Source organism: Strix aluco, chromosome 1, assembly GCF_031877795.1.
Source record: "Strix aluco isolate bStrAlu1 chromosome 1, bStrAlu1.hap1, whole genome shotgun sequence".
Classification (NCBI taxonomy): Eukaryota; Metazoa; Chordata; class Aves; order Strigiformes; family Strigidae; genus Strix; species Strix aluco.
The window spans coordinates 142,763,243-142,787,702 of record NC_133931.1 but is presented as its reverse complement, the minus strand read 5'-3'; the positions used below and the strand labels follow the sequence as shown (position 1 = coordinate 142,787,702).

General features: G+C 39.5%; 2 protein-coding genes across 5 annotated transcripts; one reads left to right on the top strand and one right to left on the bottom strand.

Annotated features, from left to right (window-relative positions):
* Positions 1-610: 610 nt before the first annotated feature.
* OXNAD1 (oxidoreductase NAD binding domain containing 1) lies at positions 611-22,065 on the bottom strand. 4 transcript variants are annotated; one of them, XM_074838455.1, is made up of 10 exons: positions 21,940-22,065; positions 21,185-21,279; positions 17,584-17,746; positions 17,252-17,315; positions 13,726-13,832; positions 10,059-10,200; positions 6,847-6,883; positions 6,641-6,741; positions 1,905-2,013; positions 611-1,246 (listed from the first exon to the last, which is right to left on the bottom strand). In XM_074838455.1, exons 3-10 carry the CDS (start codon positions 17,712-17,714, stop codon positions 1,092-1,094), a joined length of 846 nt encoding a protein of 281 aa, XP_074694556.1. In that variant the 5' UTR covers positions 17,715-17,746; positions 21,185-21,279; positions 21,940-22,065; the 3' UTR covers positions 611-1,091. The 4 variants fall into 4 exon arrangements, with proteins under 4 accessions (XP_074694556.1, XP_074694561.1, XP_074694539.1 ...); XM_074838460.1 differs by having other exon boundaries at positions 6,641-6,738; XM_074838438.1 differs by having other exon boundaries at positions 6,641-6,883.
* DPH3 (diphthamide biosynthesis 3) lies at positions 22,015-24,460 on the top strand. The gene is made up of 3 exons (XM_074838474.1): positions 22,015-22,174; positions 22,316-22,390; positions 22,893-24,460. Exons 1-3 carry the CDS (start codon positions 22,067-22,069, stop codon positions 22,956-22,958), a joined length of 249 nt encoding a protein of 82 aa, XP_074694575.1. The 5' UTR covers positions 22,015-22,066; the 3' UTR covers positions 22,959-24,460.

Genomic DNA, 24,460 nt, shown 5'->3' with positions numbered 1-24,460 from the left:
AATTTAGTATTTTTGATAATTTAAATGTTCCTTAAATGTACAGTGGGAATCTCTACCACTTAAGGACTTGAACTGTCTATACAGATAATTAACAAACTCATTATGGATTTTTGTTAGTCTCATCATCTCTATGATGAGTTTTTCTCCAAGTTGGGGGAAGAAGCTTCATTCACGGAGGGCTCAGGCATCAGCCATTACACCCAGAGGTACACTCCTACCTTAAAAGAGCAAACTTTCCAGAGACTTTTTTCCTAACAGAACTGGTGTGTCCTGGAGCCTTCTACAACCCTGTGTGGTGGCAGAATGACAGAGATCTCCTGTCCTGGCTGTTGCTGGCCACTGCTGCTTTTGAGGATGTGGCACATGCAAGCACAAGCTGGACGGGCTGTCGCAGCACCAGCAAGGGATGCAGGTTCATGTGAACAACTCTGTACAGCGCTCTTGGATTCTTAACACTTTTACACTCAATGCTTTTAACTCAGGTCTGAATATGATTATGAAAAAAATGTCTTCTACTGTCAACAGAGTTGACTGCCTTAAATAAACCACATAAAAGGCAGGTTTTATTTTAACAAGAAGTGGCAAGAGAAGGAAGTCACAACACAGCAACTCTACTTCTATAAAAATATTAATTTATTATATAGAACTGGGGAAGGCAGGGTGTTGACTCATTAGCAAAACAATCTGGAGCAGATTCAGAAGTTGTGGCTTGAATTTATTATAAACTGACCTGGCCTTGCTGCACAACTAATTCTCTACAACTGCTGAATCAGACTTTTAAAAGTCTTTTAAAGGCTGACTAACAAAACAAGCGTATAAAGTGAAAATATGCTGCCACCTGTAAGAAGTAGGCAAACCATCAAACAAACAGAAGTTAATCTCTTTAATATAAAATCACTTTTTTCCCCAAAAAGCAGCAGCATTGTATTACCAAGTGTATTATATTTAAATTAAAGGAACACCATCATGATTGAGAACATCTTCATGTACGAAGTAAAATCTTCCAAGTAATTCATAGTCCATTTCTGTACATTTCAGCTTATCAAAATACTCTGGAAACAAATAATACATTCTCTGTTCAGCAGGTGTCACTACCACCATTTTTCAAAGAAAACACAGTTTCTAGGAACACCAATGTTAGATAGTAGTTTGGATAGAGATTCTATCATTGGAGGTGGACCACAGATGTACCATAAAGTATCCTTAGATACATGTTCTTCTAGATCCTTTTCAGATATTCTTCCCTCTGACAAAGAAGAAAGTAGGAAATAAGAACAGAAATATTAATCATGAATCAATGTCAAAAAGAGTGACCGGTTAGAGGTAGCTCAAGCACTAATGTCTTAAAAATGTGAGGCCTGTTTAAGGATAATAGGTATCAAGACTTGAGGCTTCCAAAATCATTTGTTCTTCTGGAGATTTGGATCAGTACATCCAGTCAGAATGCACAGGATATTAGTCACTGAGGAGGGACATAGCTTATAGACAACTAATGATCCCACATTCAGATGAAAAAAAATAGGTAAGTATCTCTAACACAAATACAACAGAAATGGAAACATCACAAAGTATCTCTTACAAGCAGTCAGCTTGTCCATCAATCCCACCTTAAGCAAAGTAACTACTCTGCTTAATAGTTTCTGGAATAAAGTTTGCAGTGGAGAATACCAGTATAAAGTTTAGAATTAACAGAGGAGATTTACTAGAAATGAAAACAAAAACTGCAAAGGGAAAAATTTTTCTCCAAAGCATAATATGTACAGTGAAATTATTTAGGTTTAACTCACATCTCATTTTGAATCTTTAAATGTAAAAATACTAAATTATGCATGTAACTTCATCCTCAAGGAAGTAATCAAACCGAGACTTGAGATACTATCTCTGTACACTGCCATTATAGTTACCTGTAACATGTGGCTGAAGTTCTTCACAGATCTGTGAACTCTGTTGGGTGACGTGGAAGCGACATGTGATCTTTCCAGGAAATGCATTCATCAAACCAAGAATATTCTTCTGTAATGTTAAACACACTTGCTTATACCACAGGCTGTTAAATCAAAGCAGATGTATGTGTGTACAGTCCCACACCACCAGTGATTGTTACCATGTACATTTCAGCACTGAGAACTTGATGGGCCTGATTTCACAGGGCTGACCTGCACACCTACACAGAATTTCCATACCTGGAATGTGCATACGCTACCAGCTGTGTCCTTAGTGCTCTTCTTTTTTACAATAGGTTGCAATTTGTAAGATTTGGACCTAAGAATCAGTTACATCCTTTCCTGATTTCTTTCCCATATAAATTCTCACTATTTCCTCATTCCACTTCCATATGGGTTTTCCATTAAAAAAAAAAAACAACCTGCAGTATTTATTTACCATTTCTTAAGAACTTTTTGACTCTCGTCTGCGTTATCTGGTAAGATTATGAGACCCTTTACTCCCTCGTGTTCTCCAAGTAAAACCAACTACAGTGCAATGCTGCTATTTTTACCAGAGTAGAAACTGTAATTTTCAGTTCCCTAAGTCACAACTGTGATAGTTACCACCAAAAACCCAGCTGCTTCAGTTTAAATCATAGTAAAAAAATAAAAAAAAATCTGTCAGTCAGATGTTGTAGTTAGTTCTGAAACTAAGACTTAGTTACTGTCTAGATTCTGCACTATTTGGGATTTTCACAGCTGGAACAGATACTGGAAATTCTTAAAATATCATAAAGCCATAGAATGGTTTGGGTTGGAAGGGACCTTAAAGATCATCGAGCTCTAACCCCCCTGCCATGGGCAGGGACACCTTCCACTAGACCAGGTTGCTCAAAGCCCCGTCCAGCCTGGCCTTGAACACTGCCAGGGAGGGGGCAGCCACAGCTTCCCTGGGCAACCTGTTCCAGTGTCTCACCACCCTCACAGGAAAGAATTTCTTCCTTACAAGTAATCTAAATCTACCTTCTTTCAGTTTAAAACTTTTACTCCTCATCCTATGCCTGCAATCCCTGATACAGAGTCCCTCCCCATCTTTCCTGTAGCCCCTTTAAGTACTGGAAGGCCACTATAAGGTCTCCCTGCAGCCTTCTCTTCTCCAGGCTGAACAACCCCAACTCTCTGAGCCTGTCCTCACAGGGGAGGTGCTCCAGCCCCCTGATCATCTTTGTGGCCTCCTCTGGACCCGCTTGAGCAGGTCTGTGTCCTCCTTATGTTGGGGGCCCCAGAGCTGGACACAGCACTGCAGGTGGGGTCTCATAAGAGTGGGAGAATCGCCTCCCTTGACCTGCTGGCCACACTTCTCTTGATGCAGCCCAGGATACTGTTGGCTTTCTGGGCTGTGAGCACACATTGCTGGCTCATAGTCAGTTTTCCATCCACTAATACTCCCAAGTCCTTCTCTGCAGGGCTGCTCTCAATCCACTCATCTCCCAGCCTGTACTTGTGCTTGGGATTGCCCCAACCCATGTGCAGGACCTCGCACTTGGCTTTGTTGAACTTCATGAGGTTCACACGAGCCCACCTCTCCAGCCTGTCCAGGTCCCTCTGGATGGCACATCCCTTCCCTCCAGCGTGTCAACCGCACCACACAGCTTGGTGTCATCGGCAAACTTGCTGAGGGTGCCCTCAATCCCACTGTCCATGTCACCAACAAAGATGTTAAACAGCGCCAGTCCCAGTGCCGACCCCTGAGGAATGCCACTCGTCACTGCTCTCCACTTGGACATTGAGCTGTTGACCACAACTCTTTGAGTGTGACCATCCAGCCAATTCCTTAGCCACCAAGTGGTCCGTCTGTCAAATCCATGTCTCTCCAATTTAGAGACAAGGATGTTGTGTGGGACAGTGTCAAATGCTTTGCACAAGTCTGGGTAGATGACGTCAGTTGCTCTTTCCTCATCCACCATCATGGAAGGCCACCAAATTTTTCAGGCATGATTTGCCCTTTAGTGAAGCCATGTGGGGTGTCACCCATCATTTCCTTATTTTCCATGTGCCCTAGCAAAGTTTCCAGGAGGATCCACTCCATGATCTTGTTGAGCACAGAGGTGAGACTGACTGGCCTGTAGTTCCCTGGGTCTTCCTTTTTTCCCCTTTTTAAAAACGGGGGTTATGTTTCCCCTTTTCCACTTATGGGAACTTCACCAGACTTCCACAACTTCTCAAATATGATGGATAGTGGTTTAACAACTTCATCTGCCAATTCCCTCAGGACCTGCGGATGCATCTCATCAGGTCCCATGGACTTGTGCGCCTTCAGGTTCCTTAGATGGTCTCAAACCTGATCTTCTCCTACAGTGGGCAGGTCTTCATTCTCCCAGTCTCCCCCTTTGCCTTCTGCAACTTGGGCTGTGTCACTGGAGCCCTTGCCGGTGAAGACTGAGGCAAAAAAAGGCAGAGTGCCTCAGCCTTCTCCATATCCCGAGTAACAAAGTCTCCCATTTCCTTCTGGAGAGGGCACGCTTTTTCCTTAGTCTTCCTTTTATCACCAATGTACCTGTAGAAGCTTTTCTTGTTGCCCTTCATGTCCCTGGCTAGATTTAGTTCTATCAGGGCTTTGGCCTTTCTAACCTGATCCCTGGCTGCTTGGATATAATCTGAAATAAAAATAATTTCTACTCTGTGAATAGGTAAATTAGCTCATTTTGTTATCTGTTTGCTTTCTAACTAGTTACTACACTGAACAGTCTGCCATGGGTTGCTTCACAAAAAACACCAGACAGATTTTAGTTCAGAGACAAATCTGTTTCTGATTGCCTAAAAAGACATGGAATGAAGAGCAGCACAGATAAGACACTGCTGTACGCTGTTCTGCCAGTACCCCTGCTTTCACTGTCTGACTAAACTTCAGTCCCCTTCACACAGAACCACATACAACTTGATGGCACTTTTGAAACTAATCATGTCCTGTTGAGTTCAAGTCCTAGGAGCAGGCCAGAAAGCATGCCTAAGGTATAACTTCACCTGCTTAAGTAATCCTGCAGTCATTGACACCACCTACTTGTAACCTATCACTGTAATTCAGAGGCAGAAAGTGGCAAATACTGTACCTGTGACATCAACCATCAAAGTACTATTTTCTAGTATCCTAAGGCAAGAGACAGGCTCTCTTTAAGTGAACGAAGGAGAGTTTCAACAGCTCAGCAGGCTCTTTGCAGCCTAGTGAGTTCGAGTACAGAACAAAGCATACAGCTGAGCAATACAGACCTAAGGGAAAAGACCTATCCCCAGTGTCCCAGCCACAGTAAGGAAATAAGGGTCAAATTCAGTCCTCACAAACTCAGGAAAACCCAGCTAACTGCATCCAAAAGTAGCAAAGTTAGCATGCTGTCTGATATAATTCTAACACTCTGTGCTTCTACCATTTTACATAACGAGGTTTTCAAAAGCAGAGCATCTGCCTCTGAAATGAGAGCACATCCAAAACGCATATTAGACCAATTACTACATTAGTGTCGCCCTTTGTCCCTGTCAGCCTACACACAGCTGCTGCTTCAGGGAGCAGGTCCTGCAAACCATTAGCAACAACCTAGCTGTTCCTCTAGTGATTCTATTTCCTCAATCCTCTGCACAGAAGAATTTTTGCATATATGTTCTGCATTTGAGGGACACGTGAAGAATGAATGGAAAGATATATTTTAAGCTCTGCGACATATTATTGTGTTCTCTTCTGTCCCAGAAGCTCTAATGCAAAAGCTCTGCTGTCATAACACTGCTGAAGTGAAACTCAGGAAATGGAAGCTCCTGCACTGAAAAAAAAAATGTGTATGCTTAGAACAGACTGGGAGATTAGTAGTTGGCCAAATGGAAGAGCAGATAAGTTTCAGTTTATTATTCTGCTCCTAGCAATAAACAAGTGACTTTTCAAAGAAAGTAAACATCTTCATATCTAGAAATATGGTAGAAGTACAGAAGAACTAATGATGGATCTTATACACAATTTCAGGAATTATGGTAGATTTTTTCACCTTTATCTTGCAATCAAAAGCTTTCAATACTGCAAAGAAACCTAAAACAATAGGGATGCTTCTTCACAGAAGCTGTCCTGATTTGACCCTAAAATGTTATCAGTGACCCTTAATGGCTGAGGGTGACAACTGATCTTTAACTGCTAAGTAAATGATGATGAAGTACTATACAAGCAATTTTACAAGTGGTTATAAACCCTTCATTCATACACTAGTACCCAATAATAACTAATGCAAAATCAATAAAGCTTCCCTAGTATTTTAGAAAGTACTTCCTTTGGATATAATTGCTCTTCCTAGTCTTTAAATTCAATACAATCTACACTGAGACTATGTGGTTACAGTATTACAGCATATAGCATTATGCATACTGTTAGTGTGTATATACACAAATATAGTATATATAATCTTTAGTATACTACAATGCTCTTGTTACAGTAAAATGTAAACATTTAGGGCTAACTGACTTAATGAAGTCAGTGAGACCAGGTATGTCCAGTAACAGCCTTAATTTGTACACTGGCATAAGTAATTAACAAAACACACATGGTATTTGAGGCAGGAAATTACTTTTGTCTCTGTACAGTGTCTTACACAGAGGGGCTCTCTGGGATTTGGCAATAGAATGACACACACACTAATAGCTGAATATCTGTGATCTATTTTTTTAAAAACCTTTTTATTTACCTTAAATAAGAGTTCGCTTGTATTTTTTGCACTGTAGTACAGCTTCACTGTTCCCATTTTGTATCCATTTCCTTTACCCTCTTGGTATCCATGAAGATCTGCTATATGCAGCAGTATAGAAAACAATGGGTTAATTCCAACACCCCCTGCTATCAGCACTAGCTTTACAGGGGAGTCACCAGGCTGAGGATCAAAGAAGAAATCACCTCCCACTCGAAGAGCCACTTCTGAGTCAAGAGCACACTAGGATGGAAAAGAAGATACTTAATTTCAAAACTAAAATCAAAAGTTGAAATACTATTCTTCTTGCACCACAGTCACAAGACTTGCTGGGCTCTGATTTTTTATTTTTATTGACCAATGAGGGAAAACCAAAGTACTTTAAAAGTTTCCAGCTAAAGTAATCTGTTTCAGTGTCTCTAGGGATCTAGTTCTACTTTCAGAAGTTTCAATCTTCTGACAAGGCAGGATGGTGACAGCCCCTTTCCACCCCTGTAAGAGCTGAATGATTCACGCAAGAGTTTTTCAACAGCAGTAAGTGGTTGTGAAAACCCGAGGTTAACATGTGAGATCACACTTTTACCCAAATCCAGCCTCATGTCAAAAAAGGCCTTGCTATGGGGTCACAGAAGGAAGTCAGACTGAGCTGCACAGATGCAGAAGGTCATCCCCCACTCCTAAAAAACAAAACACACCCAGAAGCGAAACAAGTATCCACAAGAATATTTCTTGCGGAACCACTTCTGCATTTGCAACTTCAGAGTTGCAGAAGAAAAATCAAGGGGAAGCCTTCTCCCTTCCTCTCCACTGGTACATAAGAAATTATTTCTTAGAGAAATTTACCAAAGCATGGTTTTTTGATACATGGAAAGCTAATGCTACAACAAAAAAAACCAATTTGGGTGAGTATCTTCTTGGTAAACCAGCACTGCATCCCGGTATGAAGGGTGAAAGTGCAGTACAGAGAAGTCAGATGAGTTCTCCCACATCACTGCAAGCTAACACAACAAATAGGAGCAGAAAACAGAACTCATTTCAGGCCTTATATAGGGTTTAAAAAATAAAGAGAACAGGGAAACCAAGGAAGGTGGGAAAGGAGGAGAGGAAAGAAAAAAGTAAAGCTACAAGAACTGCTGAAAGATTAGCAATTAATCACTTACAGAATAAAAACACTTCCTCCAAAAAATCCTTTTGATACCAGGAAACAGTAATTGAAACACAAGGATTCCCATTAATGACAACTGTATGGTAAGCAAAGGTCTAAACAGTTCCACCAGGAGGAAGGAGGCAGCCCTTGGACACGGGTACTACACAGAACACAGATGTTCCTAAAGTAGCGAGTGCGGCCATCACAAAAAAAGTTTCTTGCCTTTCTTAATTATTGCATAAAGTATTATCTCTCAATTGTAGTGTAAGACAATCGGCATTCACTATCTGAAACTAATTTCTCTCTCCTTTTTCAATGTACACTGCCAGACTTTCCCAGCATGTTTTACTCTGTTTTAGAGATGTATGAATCCAGAAGTGTTCCAGATTCACGTGGCAGGATGAGGACATAGAATATGGAAATAAGCATTTTTGGAAATAAGCATTTTCAGGGAGAAAAATCTCATTATCATCTAAACTGCCTCCTTAACCAGCTACAGCTCATCAAGATTGGATATAGGACACAGGAAGAATCTCTCTTAACCAGCAGTCTCCCACATATTTCAGTGCTTTAGCCATGGCAATGATAACAGTAAGTCAGCATTCAAGAAAAAACAGTAAAATTCTGGAGTAACATAGCGAGAAAGTGTTGTCCTTCAGCCTAGTTTGTAAATACAGCATTGAAACAGCTTAGGCAGAGAAGTGAAGCAATCAATGCATCACATGTACATTCTTCTAAAGAAAAGGCTATGTTTTCCTAAAGCTATAAAGTACACTGTGCTAAAATTTATGATTTTCTATGCAGTAATATTAAAAATAAATACCTCTAAAAAACCCAGATACAGTGAGTGAATAAGTACTAACTATTCCCATAACATCTTTTACCCTGAGATCAACTTCCTTTAGAAGTAACTTTTAAGCACTTAAGTACCAGAGTTTTTTCACCATATATATACAACCTTTTCAAATTCAAATTGCTATTTTGTTCTTCTTTCCTAAGAAAAAGCATGCGCTTGTGTTTAGCTAGAACAGTCCACTATACCCAGAGGTTTCTCTACTGCATCAGATTTGACCTAGCTTACCCGCTAACTAAAGATTTTCCTATAAATTCCACCAGAACACTCAGCAACAGCAAACTGATTTACGACATCAAAAATCCTAAAGGAGCCTCCAGAGACCGGGAAATATGAAGTTAGGCCTTTATAGTCTCTAAAGAGCAATACCAAAAACCAGAAAATCCTCTTAGGCATTCTGAGGTCTGCTGGCACATGCACTACAAGTTCTACACAACATCTCAAAAGGGTTATTTTGTTTGTTCCAGTGGAGATAACTTGATATGACACCAATTAAAAAAAACTGTGGATGGTCACAGGCTAACTACTAGATTAGCACCACTTTACTTACTGTAACTGTTGGCCACTGAACAAAACCTGCAGAATTTGTAAACCTACAAGAATCTGTCAATTTAAACTTTGCAGCCACATTTAAGAAATACAAATGCCAGGCAGGAAACAGTAAATAGGACAGATCACAGGGGGTTCTGAAAGAACAAAAGTTGATAGGACAGACCATCTATGAAATATGATCAGCAGCAGAAATAGGATTCTTCTGACTATAACTAAATGGGGTAAACAGTTGAACAAAACACTGCAAAGTTTCAGACTTTACTTTTAATATAGCAAAAAATCAAGCCTTGGGTTATGTCAATATTACAAAAATATTACAAAATTACAAAAATATTACAAAATTCTGAAGCAGTCTGTTGTTTTATCATTTCAGAAAAACTGATCTATATATATCCCTTTGCTCCCCCCCTTAATAATCTATATTTATATTTATCTCACAATAAATCCCATTTTATATTTGTATAAATGGCCAGGAATGATGGCAAGTTATCAGATGTAGTTTTATAATGTGTAACACAGCCTCTTCTCTCGGACCCAAGTTAAAACAGAGGTTTTTCAACATTTTCCAGTTCATTAATTCCAAAGGAGTGAGAAGCCTTATACACACTAACCACAATATCACTGCAAGTCCACTAAGCACAAGTGGAGTCAAAAGATCACAATAACCATATTACCACATAACCATCCAATTTCAGTCCCTTACTGAACAAAAGGTTTTAAGATTTCCATTGTATTAAAAATGGTTGAACAAGTCAACAGGAGTTTTGCACTCAATAACAAAGAGTGGTCTGAAGTCACCCACAACACCCCCTCCACTTCCCAAGAAAAACAAAACAAAACCAAATCTCACAATTAATCTCATTTACCTCAGTGTGAATCCAGTGAGCAGGAGGATGAACAGTGTACTTTACTGCCAGCTCTAATATTCCTTCTTGTTCCAACAGGCCAGGGCTTGAACATATTGAGAATCCTCCAACTACAGATATTCCAGGAATAAAGAAATCAACCCTAAAAATAGACCAGAAACACAAGTTTAAAAAAGCCAACACCACCAAACATGGAAAACAATAACCAAAACAAAATGGCTGCCTTTGTTTCAATTACCCTTCCTTTACAAAGGCATCTTAATTTCCATAACATAACTTTTCCAAAAAAGGACTTAATATTGAGTAACGCCATTTTCTTAGAATTATTTTCATCTAGAAACATGTCATCACCTTTGTTAAACTAGCAGGTTTTTAAACTGTTCTGCTTTTAGCATTAGATGCCACATCTTACAACAGACTAGAATTTTAAGTGTTTAATAAATTATTTGTGTACTAAAACAAAAACACAATATGGTCTGATAGAGTGGCTTAAATTCTACTCTTTTTTGTCCCTTTGATGGGCTCTTCAATTTTCACACATAAAAAGATTGGGAAACTAATTTTAGGTAAATGACTTTATATTAAACCTTTTATTTTCTTGGGCTGACAAAATATCTGAAGTAAAAACCACAGTCTGTAGAAAATTTATGTGAAAAACAAGTTGCTAGAAGCAGAATTGCTTTACCTATTGAACTGCGGTGCCCTCTGGTGGCAGATACTTCTTTCTAGCTGATAGGGAATTGAACTGGATTGAATTACTAACTTTTTTTAAAAAGTAAACCATGCATGGATTTCTACAGATCAGAAAGTAACATATGGCTAGGCTTCTGCAACACCAGCAATTAGAGAGCATGGAAGGCAAGCCATCACTACACATGAGCTATAATTCATTTTCATAAAAGTAAGGCTTTGATATTCCAAATAGTATCAGAAAAAGTTAGAAGTTGGTTTCCGATCTAACATTTAAACTTCTCTGTGTTCATAAATCCTTAAATACTTCAATTTTCTACAGCACATAAAATCCCTGTATTTAAAAAGAAAACTAATGTTTAAAACTAATTGTGTTCTTCCACTTAGGAAACCACCACACTGGTAAGCAACGCCAAGTACTAGAGAGCCGTTATTCAATTCAAGCCTGAGTTAGGCTGGCTCAGTATGAGTTAAATGAGAATGTAACAAGAAATACACACTGACTTCCACTGCATATTTTCTTTAAAGAGCAAAGCTGTATTCTTCATGGAGATCACAAATTCTTGAGGGAGGAGAGCACTTTGAATAGTTCACTACTTTTTAAAGAAAAAAAAAATCTTGCCCGCTTACTTCCCACAAAGCTTTACCTGTCAAAGAAAAATATCCCTTCTCTCGAAAAACACACAAAGTGTGATACATACAATACTATAGTGATAATAGTTTTTAACTTTACGCTAGTAAACTTGATCATGTATAAAGTTATCTGACTGCAAATGAAAGGTCAACAACCAAAAAAAAGTTGAGAAGGCTTATTTTGCTGTCCTCAGCTTCTGGAGCCCCACTGACTATGGGGCTCCGCTTTCCTGGCAGCAAGGATCCAAGAGATTAGAAAGGACGACTCTTGTACTGCAGCATTTATTGTATCAAAGAACACCTCAAGATGCTACTAAAGCTCTTTACCACCCTCTGGTGGAAAATAATCTTACTGCTTACAGTAACGAAAAAAAGAAAAGCGTTTATGCTGTAAAGTAACAACTTACATTCAAGTCAAAATGTTCTGCCTGACATATAAGAGAAACAATATTCGTGCCTGGTGGGGATACATACATACAAAACATTACTGGAAAACCTAAATCAAACAGAGTTTACCCTTCTAAAGTACTAACATAGGCATATGTTTCTTTCTATATTATTATTTCTTTCCCAATTGCATAATTATGAAAGATTTCAGGACATAGTATGCTCTATTATAGTGGACTAGCTTGTATATCTAACAGCTTCTCTCATTTTCACTGTGCTCAAGAAGGATAAGAGGACTCCTAAAGAAACACTATCTGTACAGCTTGAGTGAAAAGAGTAGTTGCAGGGGAAAAAAAGAAAAAACGAAAAAACCCTATATAAACCCACAAGGAGAGGTGCAAAAAGATGTAAAAAGATCTTATGGTGGTTCTTCATTTCCCTCCTTTTAAAGGCTACCTAAGCCAAATCTTTCAAGAAAAGAACAACAATTAGCAACTGCTGGAGGAAGAGATCAGAAACATTAAAACCATAAAGTTACTTCTTCAAAGTATTTATAACATGCATATACCTCAGTGCATGTTTTAGTAAATCAAAATGGGTAACAGCAACAAGTCTCTTCATTATTACTTGAATTCAGATAAAGACCAGTATCTGCCAGCATGCTTGCAAAACAAATTCACTTCTGAAAAACTTAATAATTAGAACACTCTCAAAAAATATATAGATTCTAGTGACAATCTTTGGCTGTAACATCTTACTATAGCAAATTCTAACAAGTTAGCCTTTTCTACTCAGGAAATTGTGGCCTGATGTTTTGTACTGCTCATCAAAAAAATGCAACCACAGTTTATAGCTACAAGTATAGAAAAGTTGCTGTATACCTTACAATAGCATTAGAATACTTTCAAGGAAGAAGAAAATGAAAAAGAGTAATTATAATTAAAGCTTTCAGTTTTCAACATGGTAATTTCTAAAACATTTTTGGAGGGTAAATGCACTTTCCAAGTACTGGCAAGCAAGAATTTAATATGAGTCACTGCACATGTGCAAAAACTGCAGCAAATTACTCCACAAACAAATTATTGCAATCAACATCTTGTGTTCTGATTCTAAATTTAAGAGCCAGCATATTAACACTACATGAGTAACATATGCTGTTAATACTCTAGCAGCTATACTTTGATTCCAGCAAAACCACTTTCAGATGGCCTAAGCCAATAAAAAGTTTAAGGACATTTAAATGTCCAATGCCAAAAGCAACTACTCATAGTTTTAAATTAATTTTTAAGAGAGGAAAAAAAAAAGGTGATTGAGTGGGAGTATTTTTCACAAGGAAGACAAACATGAAAATCCACTATTTCCCTGGAAAAAAAGCTGTAAGATAGCTTAAACAAACAGCTAATTATTTCAAAGGCTTAATAATTCAAGTTTTTTTATTTTCAAGTTTGCCTATCTATATTTACATTTTAATCTGTCCTAACAGGCTTAATTTGTAGAGTGGAAACTTTTAAGGGAAGAAATAAAAGTTAACGGGCAATTCTGATTTAATTATAAACCAAAACTAACTTGCAAATCAGCAGTCTCGGCTCTGCTGCAAAAAATAACTAGTAAATAAAGACAGTATAGGCAGCTTGCAGAATGAACTGAAGTCCACTTCAAAGTACTCTTGAAGAAACAATGTAATATAACACAAACTAGAGGAAAATACTGAAATAACCAAACTGAACTTTTGAAGAATATCTATTTTTGCCCTTTTGAAATCAGTATTAGCATACTTAATAAAGGCTATTTTAAAATTATGCCAAATATCAGCTATTTGACAGAGCACCCAATAATAAAACATCCTAGTATATAGATTAATGATTTTTTCCAAGGCTCAAGTATCAGAGGCCTTTCAACATTTTGTTATAGTGGACTTCCGCTAGTAATTTTCCCCTCAAATATCAGAAGATCTTACCACTGTCCTGCTTTGAAGGTAAAATCTTTATTTGTGATAGCCAAACGAAGTCTTTTGACTGTCTCCGATTCATTGGTGATTCCACACACTTTTGCTTGTGAAATTACCTAACAAAAGAAAAATAAGCCATTGTGTTACATAGATATCATTTGCAGCAAAAGTACTCAAGAATCTGTGTATGAGACACCTATCACTTCGCATGTTATCTGCAGCATTTAATTACCTAAAGCACCAATATTTTTTCACTGGGGTAGAGGAACAAAAATGGATTCACTTACATAGTCACTGAACGGAGAAATAGTTTTCTACTTACAGTCCACCATGTCTGTCACTTTTGTCAGGGTTACTCTAAGATTATATACAAATTTATTTTATTTCAGTTGAAGAGAACATATTGATAAAGAGAAGCAATTGCTAGTTACCACTGTCAGATTCTTTTGACATCTATACAAGACAAACACTCCTATATCTTCCAGCAAAGTAAAAAGATCTCTGATATAAAGACAGACAAAGGAAACCCGTAAAAGATCAGCTGCTACTGAAGTCCCAGGGAGAATTCTGGATCTGTATCTAGTTTTAAGTAATTAAATGCATTACTGAAAGATTATGCATTAATGAAAGAAAACCAACAAGCTTTGTGTTACTGCTTTTAGACACATACCCATTTGACCACATGTGATCTATGAACATGGGGAAATTGCCACACAAGCATTCGTTGCTAATTAACAGAAAAGTTTTTGTTTGGCAACCAGATGGGAGGGGATGCAAAAGCCATTGTTGATACCACTTTTAAAGAGATTAAAAAAATAAAATAATGCTTTTCTAAATGAAAAGCAGGTTTTTGCCACAGGACAATTGGGAAGGAGCTCCCCACTTAAAACTCTTTGATGCCTATCAGTACAACATGGATTTTCATCCCCTCCCCCCCCTTCCTCTTCAGGTATTTTGGAGTTATAATTATTAACCTTTTTCCTCTACAAAGAAAGTAATGCCCTAAATATCTTCTACACAGGCAAATACACAGATTTTACTGTGTTAAAAAATGCTGATGTCATTTACCACACTAAGAAATGCAAATACTACCACCACAACTCTACCATTTCTCATTTGTATAAGATCAAACAGATGAAAAAAAAAATTGAACTTTAAGCAACTATGCTCTAATTTAAAACACATGGCAGGAAATTAATTTATTCATAAAGCAACATCTGAACACGTCCACTGTCCCATTAAACAGCAGGACATTTGCCAATTTAAAATAAAGTAGCATACATTTCTTTTCCACTTTAGCAGACAGTATTAAATGGGGAATGCAATCACTCTAAGTTAACAAGAAATGTCAGACACATGACTTAAGATTTCTCCATCAGAACAGCCATTTAAGTACAGGAAATGGACATTAGGTTTGGATCTTCAGTCCCTTCTTCACTCTTCAGTACACTCCCTAATTTGTTCTTTGGCTGATACATCTGACAGAGCACCAGAAACATAATTCTTAATCAGTATAAAGTTATTACAAAAATTGCATTTGAGTCAGGGTGATCAAAGATATTCAACCAGTATTTTGGACCATCCCAAGAGAATTCAACTGACCCAGAGCAAGGCTGCAGTGAGAGGGAGGAGGACACAGGACTCCAGACTTCACCTTTGCATTTTAGGAAAGCATTAGGCACTTTTTCCTGCCCTGGTCCTTCCCATTACTGCCCTTCAACAGGCGATACTGTGTAGCACACACTAATGCAACACAGAGCTATGATTCTTTCATCTTTCTACAGGACTGAAATGGCCAAATAAGGCAATACAGACTGAAGGAAGCCAACTGCTGATTATATGGAATTTAAAACCAAGTAGAGGATTTAAAATAAACTGATTTTAAAGTGGACAGAAATAAAGTAACAAAGAATAAATCAAGCATTAAAAAAAGAAACAGCACAATCCTCTCATATGCAGAGAATCTGCGGTAGCAAGAATGAGCCCTGCTCTTTCACCTATTCCACACAGCTTCCTTCTCTTTCTCAGGCCTTACACAGTTCCCTCAGAGCTTCCACCACCTCATAAGGATCCATTTTCCACATATTTTCCAGCTACCCAGTGTTTATGTTGAGCAGAAAAAGTAAGCAAGCCAAGCAATCTGAAATACCCAAGATTAAAAAAACATGGTTGCAAAACTCATCAGTGCAATCATTTTGTCCATGTCAGAAGCAAACTAGAAAGTGCATCTGTCCATACCTGTCTCTACACTCATTTTCTCCATGTACTGAGTTAATCTGGCACAAATCAGATCCACCTGAGTGGCTGGACGTCCACAAGCAGTGCTAATCTGTACTCAAGTAAGAGCTGAGGTTAGGTGTGACTAGCTCTGAGACACGTGGTTCCCAAAGCTGGCTCACACCCTTGACGAGCAGAACGAGGCTGCATTTGTCTCATCCACCTACAGCCTATGTCACAAGTGCTGAATCTTCAGTTTTGGGGGTTACCCATATATCCACCAACCCAACGTCCTTTCGAGAGAATTCACTCTGACTTATTCTCAGCTATACTTAGGGAAAAACCCAGCAGAGAAGGACTTAATTATGTACACATATGCACACGAACATCTGTGTAGTGTGTCTGAGAACACAGTTTGTCCTGCTGTGTGACACATGCAAGACTGGCCTGTCATGAATGGCTACTCAAGACTGAGAGAAGCTAAGTAAACAATGGAGAAAAATTGGGCACCGTCTCCCAACTCCTGGAAATTAAAGATGGGATTTTTCAGTCAAAAAAGTGCCCTACTTCTCCTGAAAAGTCTAAGAAAAATGCAGAATTGTTTCACCTTTGAAACATTTTTGAGAATTGAAGTCATATTCTGCCAGTATTTAAAACTTTAAAAATATCTACTTTAGCTAATTACAGAAGGGAAATACCTATATGAAATACAAAGTATGGTCATCTCTGAACATTATGAAAAAGAATGTTTATTGCTCAAAACCGAGATCCAGAATAAGCATTTCTGGATTTTGATGGAGAACAACACTCTATCTTCCTTGCACTTAAATTTGATTTAAAATCGATATAAACTAAGATGGTTTCTACAACTGTCTATCATCTCTCCCTTCAAAATGTCTACAATTTTTATCTTACCTCCTTGGTCATAAAAGGACATTTTCCACATTTTTTTAATCTTAAATTTGAACCAGAATTGTAGAAGTCTTTAAAAATCTGAGAAGCCTGTGTAGAGATGATGGGTACTGGTGTGCTTTCATTACTTATCATAACCCATACTTGACCAGAATTCTATTAAATTTCTTGTCCAACATAAACAGCACCACATCACCGACAATTTTTATAACTCATTACATTTCACCCACTGACCACAAAATACAGTTATTTTACAACAATATCAAATATGAAAAATGAGGAAAAAAGGAAGTAAACCAGACACCATTAGAAGACAAAATGAAGCCTAAGAATCAAATACAATTATCCGGTTTCTTCACACTGAAAAAAAAAAAGTTACTCACATTCTAAAGAACAGAACACTAACCTCCTGGCGAAAATTATTTGCTGTCCTCTCTAGATGATCCATTTTCCTTTTTGATTTTATTGTGCTGCAACAAAAAGCAAAGATAATTGTCATTGTAACAGCTGTGCTACTGTCCCTTACTGATATGAATTTCTATTAACATAACAATTTACCAGTGTAATCCAGACTACAGATGACAGAAGTCTCAAGAAGAATTAAATATAAATATATAATTGGGAGTTAAGTATTTATAGATCTGTAACAATTTGTCGGCTTCATTTTGACAGTGTTACCATGACATTCTCTTTAAAAAAATAATTTTAAAAAAAGTAGTTCGTATGTGGATAACCTACCCGTTCACTGTGCAGTAACAAAATACAGAGTGCCTCAACACCACCAATGCAGAATGAGCAGGGAAAATTCTGCTAGCACCTCTCAGTAATTGAGGAACAGTAAAACCCACGTAAATAGTAGCATGAGCCATGATAACTGGGCCGTCTTCAGAATCACCAGCTCCTGAAAAATCCATATAAATATTTGTTAAATAAAATACTCACTGTTTGACATGGCTTTTTTTCACCCTTTATTTCCATTAAATCAGAAAGGCCAAAGCTCAACTGGAGCTAAAACTAGCAATAGACATATAGGGTAACAAGAAGGAATTTTAAAAGTACGAAAGCATCATAAAGAAGTTAAGTGAAAATGTGCATCCATTAATTGGAGGGGAAGACAGCCTTGTCACACATAAGGAAAAGGCTGAAGTACTCAACACCTCTTTTGCCTCAGTCTTCACAGGCAAAGCCTGCACCCAGACCTCTGCTTGTACCAGTGGTGTTTGGGAAGGAGATGGATAAGTAGGAATGTGGCCAGCAACTGCTTAGAGAAGCTGGATGTATTCAAATACACAGAGCCAGATGGGTTACACTCAAGGTTGCTAAGAGACACAGCTGACATGCTTGTGAGGCAATTGGCTATCACCTATGAAAAACAATTATCAGAGAAAGTCTCCAACCGACTGACTAATGCATGGTCATTTTCAAGAGAGGCAAGAAGAAGATCCAGTCAGCATCAGCTCAGTGTCTGGAAAAATACTCAGAGCTCATCCCCTTAGCTGTGGGAAAGCTAAGAATGTAATCAGGGAGATTCAATGCAGATATACCAAAGGCAAATTATGTTTGATAAATCTGAACACCTACTGTGATGAAATGTCTGGTCATGCAGCTAAGGGGACAGCAGTGCATTCAATACTTCTTGACTGTCCTGTGGTTTCTAACACCATCTCCCATAGCATACACATCAGGAAGCTGAGGCCAGATGGACAGTTGGGGTGGTTAAAAACTGGCTGGGCAGATAGAATTGAAGACTTGATGGCTTCAAGTTGTTTCAGTTGCTGGCTAGTAACAGTAAGAGTACCCCGGGGTTGACATTGGGGCTGATATGGTTCAATAAATTTATCAATAACTCAGATGATGAGACAAAAGGTACCATCAGCAAACTTGTGGACGATACTAAACTAGAGTGATGGTTGACATGCTGAATGGTAAAGCTTCACTTCAAAGGGGCACTGAAAAACTGCAGGACTGGAAAACAGAAACTGCATAAACTTAAAGAAGTGCAAAGGTCTACCCCTGGAATTGGCTTAATCCAGTGCTAGCAACTGTCCTGTTCCAAGCAGGAGCTTTGACTAGATGACCCTCAGAAGTCCCTTCCAGACAACATAGCTGTGATTCTAGGTGGAAAATTTTATAAACATTAAATAAATCTGCTTGTTTACAGGTTTATTTAAAAACATGGAAATCCTTCATACTTCCATATATCCTACATAATACTTGCATCTCTAAACAGTTAAGTGGCAGACACTTACATATACCACAGTGGAAACTTCAAAACTGCATAGTCAAACAGAGCTATGACAAAGAAACTGACATGTACAATACTCAAAATATGTCAGAAATACCCTTCATTTACAAAGCGTACGAACAGGTTCATAGTGAGCCAAGAGGTATTTCTCATTGCTTGTAAATCTGCCTTTGTTTCTCCTAAAATGAATTAGCATAATTCTCTATCATATTATCATCACCTATTAAATTTTATTATTTCTACGATGCAGTCCATTCCTTCTTTAAAGAATTCTTAATCTTTTACTTCCCTTTAAATGTCTTTTCCTGCATTCTTTTACAACATGTAATTTATTTTCAAAATGTTTTTGTTTTTCATTTTGAATCCTTTGAAATGGCAACAATCCAGCTTGTTTAACTAATCAGGTCTATACTCTCTAGGCTTTCACTAACAGCTGCATCGGCTGGTCACTCGGTAATTTGTCCTGTTTGTAAGCTTGTACAAATGGGAGGCAGAGCTTTCATAAATTAGGCTGCTCAGAAATGGAATACATTTACTGTAACTACTCAAAATGCACACTGTCAAGCCTAAGAAACACTTCCTGCAGCTTTTAACTGTCCATAATTTTTAATAGCTTTTTAGCATTTAATTCCACAGCAGCTTGCAACTTTTCAACATGGAATTATTTAAAATTCTTCTACCACCAGTGAGCAAAATTAATTTTTTTTGGCCAGAGCATATAGAGTACTCTATTTAAACAAAATACTTTAGCACTTTCTACATGCAAATGTGTAGAAGTTATTGATTAAAAAAGTATTAACAATCTTAAAAGATTATAGCAAGACAAAGTACACATCTAATGAAGACAACACATTCCTCCACCTCAGCATGTTCAGTCTGTAAACCCAGAGTCCTCAGAAATCATTGAGTTACTCAGATTCATGAGATCATTTTATGATCTGGAGTCTTTTAGATAGCATATCTTGGTTACATTCACCTACATCTTTTTTTTTTTTTTTTTTAGGCATCATGCTTTTTGATTCATGTTTTCAAGCTTTTCACTCTACCACATTAACTAATTCAAAGTAAAAATGATGTTTGAAAGTGAACATTGTTACATAAGCTGTTTATGCCAACAGCTGTGACTTTAATTAAATCACCACAATGTCAAAATGAACCACATAAAGTCTGATGCTTTGCTTCAGAGGCCAAGGACTGAGAGTAAAGATTTATTCTTTTCTTGTCTTTTTTTAAAATCACCTCACATCCCTCAAAACCCCTTCTGCAATTAATTGCGACATCTGCTGGTAAAGTAAGTGGCTTAACTTTAAAATCCAATACAAAGATTCCCATTTGTTTATTTTACATATTTGGTTTAATTCTGCTGCTAAAGTTGACAGTCATTTAACGCTGACCTCATTCTCATTTTCATTGCTACCACTTTAGGAAGCAAATACGTTCTACACATAAAAATGTAAAAAAACCAACCAACCAACAGTTCAATATCAATACATAATACTGAAAACAAAATAAATGTCAGCCTTATTTTATTGCAGCAGCTACAACTTTGAAGTCAGAGCTGAGAGAGCCTATTGATACAGACTATTTTAAGACTGAGACTCTACCCTAAATTAAAAATAACTCTTGAATGGCACTTCAAGATACTTGCTCCATTTACACTACTATCAATCACTTTCCAGTCTTTAAAGTCATAATAAAAATCAGTTGTAATTTCTACTCTGTAAATAATAAATTCCAAAATCTCATTTAATGAGTCCTGGTTCTCCTCTACCATATACAAGTCTGAGTCATGCCTTCATAACACATGAACAGCCTCTCCCCCATCTGTTATCTCTGCAACTTTCTTGGCTCATCCAGCCCTTTGCCAGTTCCCTGCCCTCCAAGAAGTGCAGTGCTTCACCGTCCCAAGCTCCTGTCTGGTGGGATGCTCTCCCTCTGTTTTTTATTCTCTTCCTCCCCAAGCCCTTACAGAAATAGCCACTCCAAATACTCCCTTTCTTCCTTTGCTCCACGGAGAGAAATGAGTGCTACTTTGGTATATGACTCCTTCCTCTCCTCAATTTTAAAATCAAGCAATTCATTCATTCTCCTTACCCTCTGACCCACTGGCCCTGGGTTAATATCGCTTGAGATCTACGACTGCATCTCTTCCTCAATCTTACATCAGTATCTGAAGGGAGTGAGTTAACCTGTAACACACCAAAGAACAAATTACTGAAGAAGTTAATGCAAGAGTGTCGAGGGGGAAGCAAAGATACTTAATCAAGCAGAATGGGAAATTTTTACCCAAAACACGTATATAGATAGGCAAGAGATACCCTTATAGACACATTGTCCCTCCTGCAAAAGCTTGTCCCCTTGACCTGGGATTAGGGCGCACACGGGGCGGGGAGTGGTGAAGCACGGGAGAAGCGTGCTGGCGGCTGAAGTGGGGCATTACGGAGGCTGGAAGGCCGCCGTCCCTGCCGGGCCCAGGGGAGGGGGAAGGTCGCGGCGGTCCCCTCGGGCACCAGGGATCACTGCTCCGCGCCGCCTGCCAGGCGGGAAGGCGGGGAGCTGGCAGGGCCGAGGAGCGGAGGGCGCCAGTCGGAGCGGGGGGCCGGAACGTCGAACCGCCGAGCGGCCCGGCCACCGCTTCCAACCCCCATGAGGGGCTCCCGCGGTGAGGAGGGAGCAGGGACGGACGGACACTGGAGTCCGGGGCGGGCGGGGGACTCCGACGGTGAGAAGGGGCCGCACTGGGTTGGGGGGGCTCCCGCGGCTCTGCCCTCACACCTCCTCCCTCCCCTCCCCCCGCTCCCTAACAGCCCCCCGGGGCGCGCGCCCCGCGCCCCGCCGCGCAGCCCTACCCGGCTCCGCGTCACGTGACGAGGGCCGCTCTCGCCCCGCCCTCTCAGGCGACGGGACGGGCGCGCGGCCGCGGCGCGTGCGTTTCTACGTCCCTTCCGCCCCGCCCCGTTTCCCGCGGCCGGCGCCATGTCGGTCTTCCACGATGAGGTGGAGATCGAGGACTTCGAGTATGATGAGGAGACCGAGACCTACAGCTACCCGTGCCCTTGCGGGGACCGCTTCCTCATCACGCGGGTAACGGCGGCCGGGCAGGGGCGGGGCGGCGGGGAGGGCGGAGGAGATGACGTTAGGCCGCGGTCCCGCCTCCGCCGGCCGCGGGTGTCTGCGGGTCGGGCGGGTGGCGGGTCGGTGACAGCTTTCCCGGGGCTTTTACAGGAAGACCTGGAGAACGGCGAGGACGTGGCCACCTGCCCCAGCTGCTCCCTGATCCTGCGCGTCATTTACGACCAGGTAGGTGCGGGGGGAGGGCTGTCGGACACGGCTGCGGCCTGCCTCTCCCGGCGCCGGGTAGGCCAGGCCGTGTTTCGTTTGCCATCCCCGGAAGAAGGCGCGGTGACAGCTTTTAAAAGGCACTTGGAAACGTGGGCTAGGGTTGTGTGAGCTAGTGGCACTTTTGTGTGTGGCTACGGTGTGTGCCTCATCTCTTTTTTTTCTGGTCTCCTTCTCCTGCTGTGTTTGGGCTCTAAAACATGCCTGCTAGGGTGAGCATGGGGTGCAACACAGGCAAAACAATCTCGGTGATGTTAAGATCTATCTATGACTCTAGCAGCCTTGTCAGCTAGCCTAGTAGTTTTTCTTATCTAGTAGGTGTGTTATGGTGTTCCTATTTTGGGAGACAGATTCTTACCAGTTATACCCAGGCTAGAAAACAAAATGGTCATCTGGTGTTTTTTGAGGGAGCAAAGATCCAGAAATAATGAAAGTTAACTAAAACTCTACTTGCTGTCTTTAGGAGCAGTTCATGCGTGGTGAAGTCGTTGCAGAACCTTTGACAAACAAGGAGTTGATTAAGTGCTGATGAATATGTCATGAACTGTTGCTGCTTTAGAATAAGAAAGAATGGGGATGGCAACTGCGGGAAGAGATGTGGTCCTCCTCCTGGAAGTGCTTGCTGCTGTGAGATACAAGTGCAATAACTGGCAGTCTTCATAATTTGAATGAGAATTCGCCGGGACATCAAACACATGAATGGGTTTTGTTCAAAAGGGTTATACATTTTAAAAAAATACAGAAGTTGCCGTATGTATTCTAGAAGACTTGAGGATTGTGATTCTAATTGACAGCATGTCAATATACAGAAGAAGTGCATGGAGTTGTGAAATTACATTTATGTAGGAAGGGCTTCTTAGCCTATGGAGAAAAGCAGGCTTTGTGTGGGTGTATACCAGTGTGAAATGGCAGAGAGCTGAAACATTGGGAGACAAAATTTAGAAGTCCATAAGACATGATGCCATACAGAATTACAGCTTTGACCCAGCGCAGTATCACCTGGGATGTGGGCTTATGTACTTCCAGCCCATACTGAATGTGGGGAAAAATAAGAGACCCAGAGCCAGTGCTGTTGGTAAATTTGTTTTTACTACTGTAAGCACAAAGAAGGTGCAGTTGTATTTATATCTGCAGTGGGGGCAACACCTGAGTTGACACAAATTTGTTTCTTAAATTGCAGTTGCTTTGAAACAGCTTTGGTAGCTGTTACCAAATGACTCTCTGACATAATGATACACTTTTTTGGGTGTTGCGTGGAATGAGACAAATTTTTGAAAAGGAGTCAAACTTTTTTACCCCTGCAAAGCTAGTAATGTGCAAACGGACTTGAAGTGGATTGTGATTTACGCATATTTTCTCAACAACTTTGTGATGTGACTGTTGCAGCAAATATAAAATGGGCTGCAATTCTTTGTGCCATTTGTAGTAGTACATTTGCTGAATTTCTCAGCCCTCCCTTGTTAGGTTCTGACACTTCCTGAACAGGAGATGCACAAATTTCACTTTGTAAAAAGGATTTTTTTAGGCTAGAAAAGAGGTGGAAGAATATACTCCAAAGTACATTGATTCCAAGACTACTTCTTGTTTTACAAGCCACTGTGTTTAAATATCCATTTAAAATTATGGTCATTCATGTGTTTTAGTAGGATTTGACATCTGTGAAGTTAAATTTCAGGAAAAATACTTGCATAGCATTTGTATAGTTATTTTGCTCCAGGCACTAAAGATAAGCAAGTTGTACTGAATTCTTGCATTTAACTATTTTTGTTCTTACAACATTCCGTGAATGTTGAAGATGACATTCTAATTATTTTTCAAAAAACAAAAGAAAACTACACCCTTTGGTTCGTTTTGAATGCAATTAAACTTTGAATGCACAACCTAAAGTGTTTCCCTGCCTAAACCAGAAGGTGGCACTCCTGTTACTTCGATATCTGTGCTTAAAAAATAAAAAAAGCTGTGGTACTTTGGTTAGCTAGATCTTATCAAATATTTATTTTGACTATTTAAATAAAGATATTTAAGACTCCA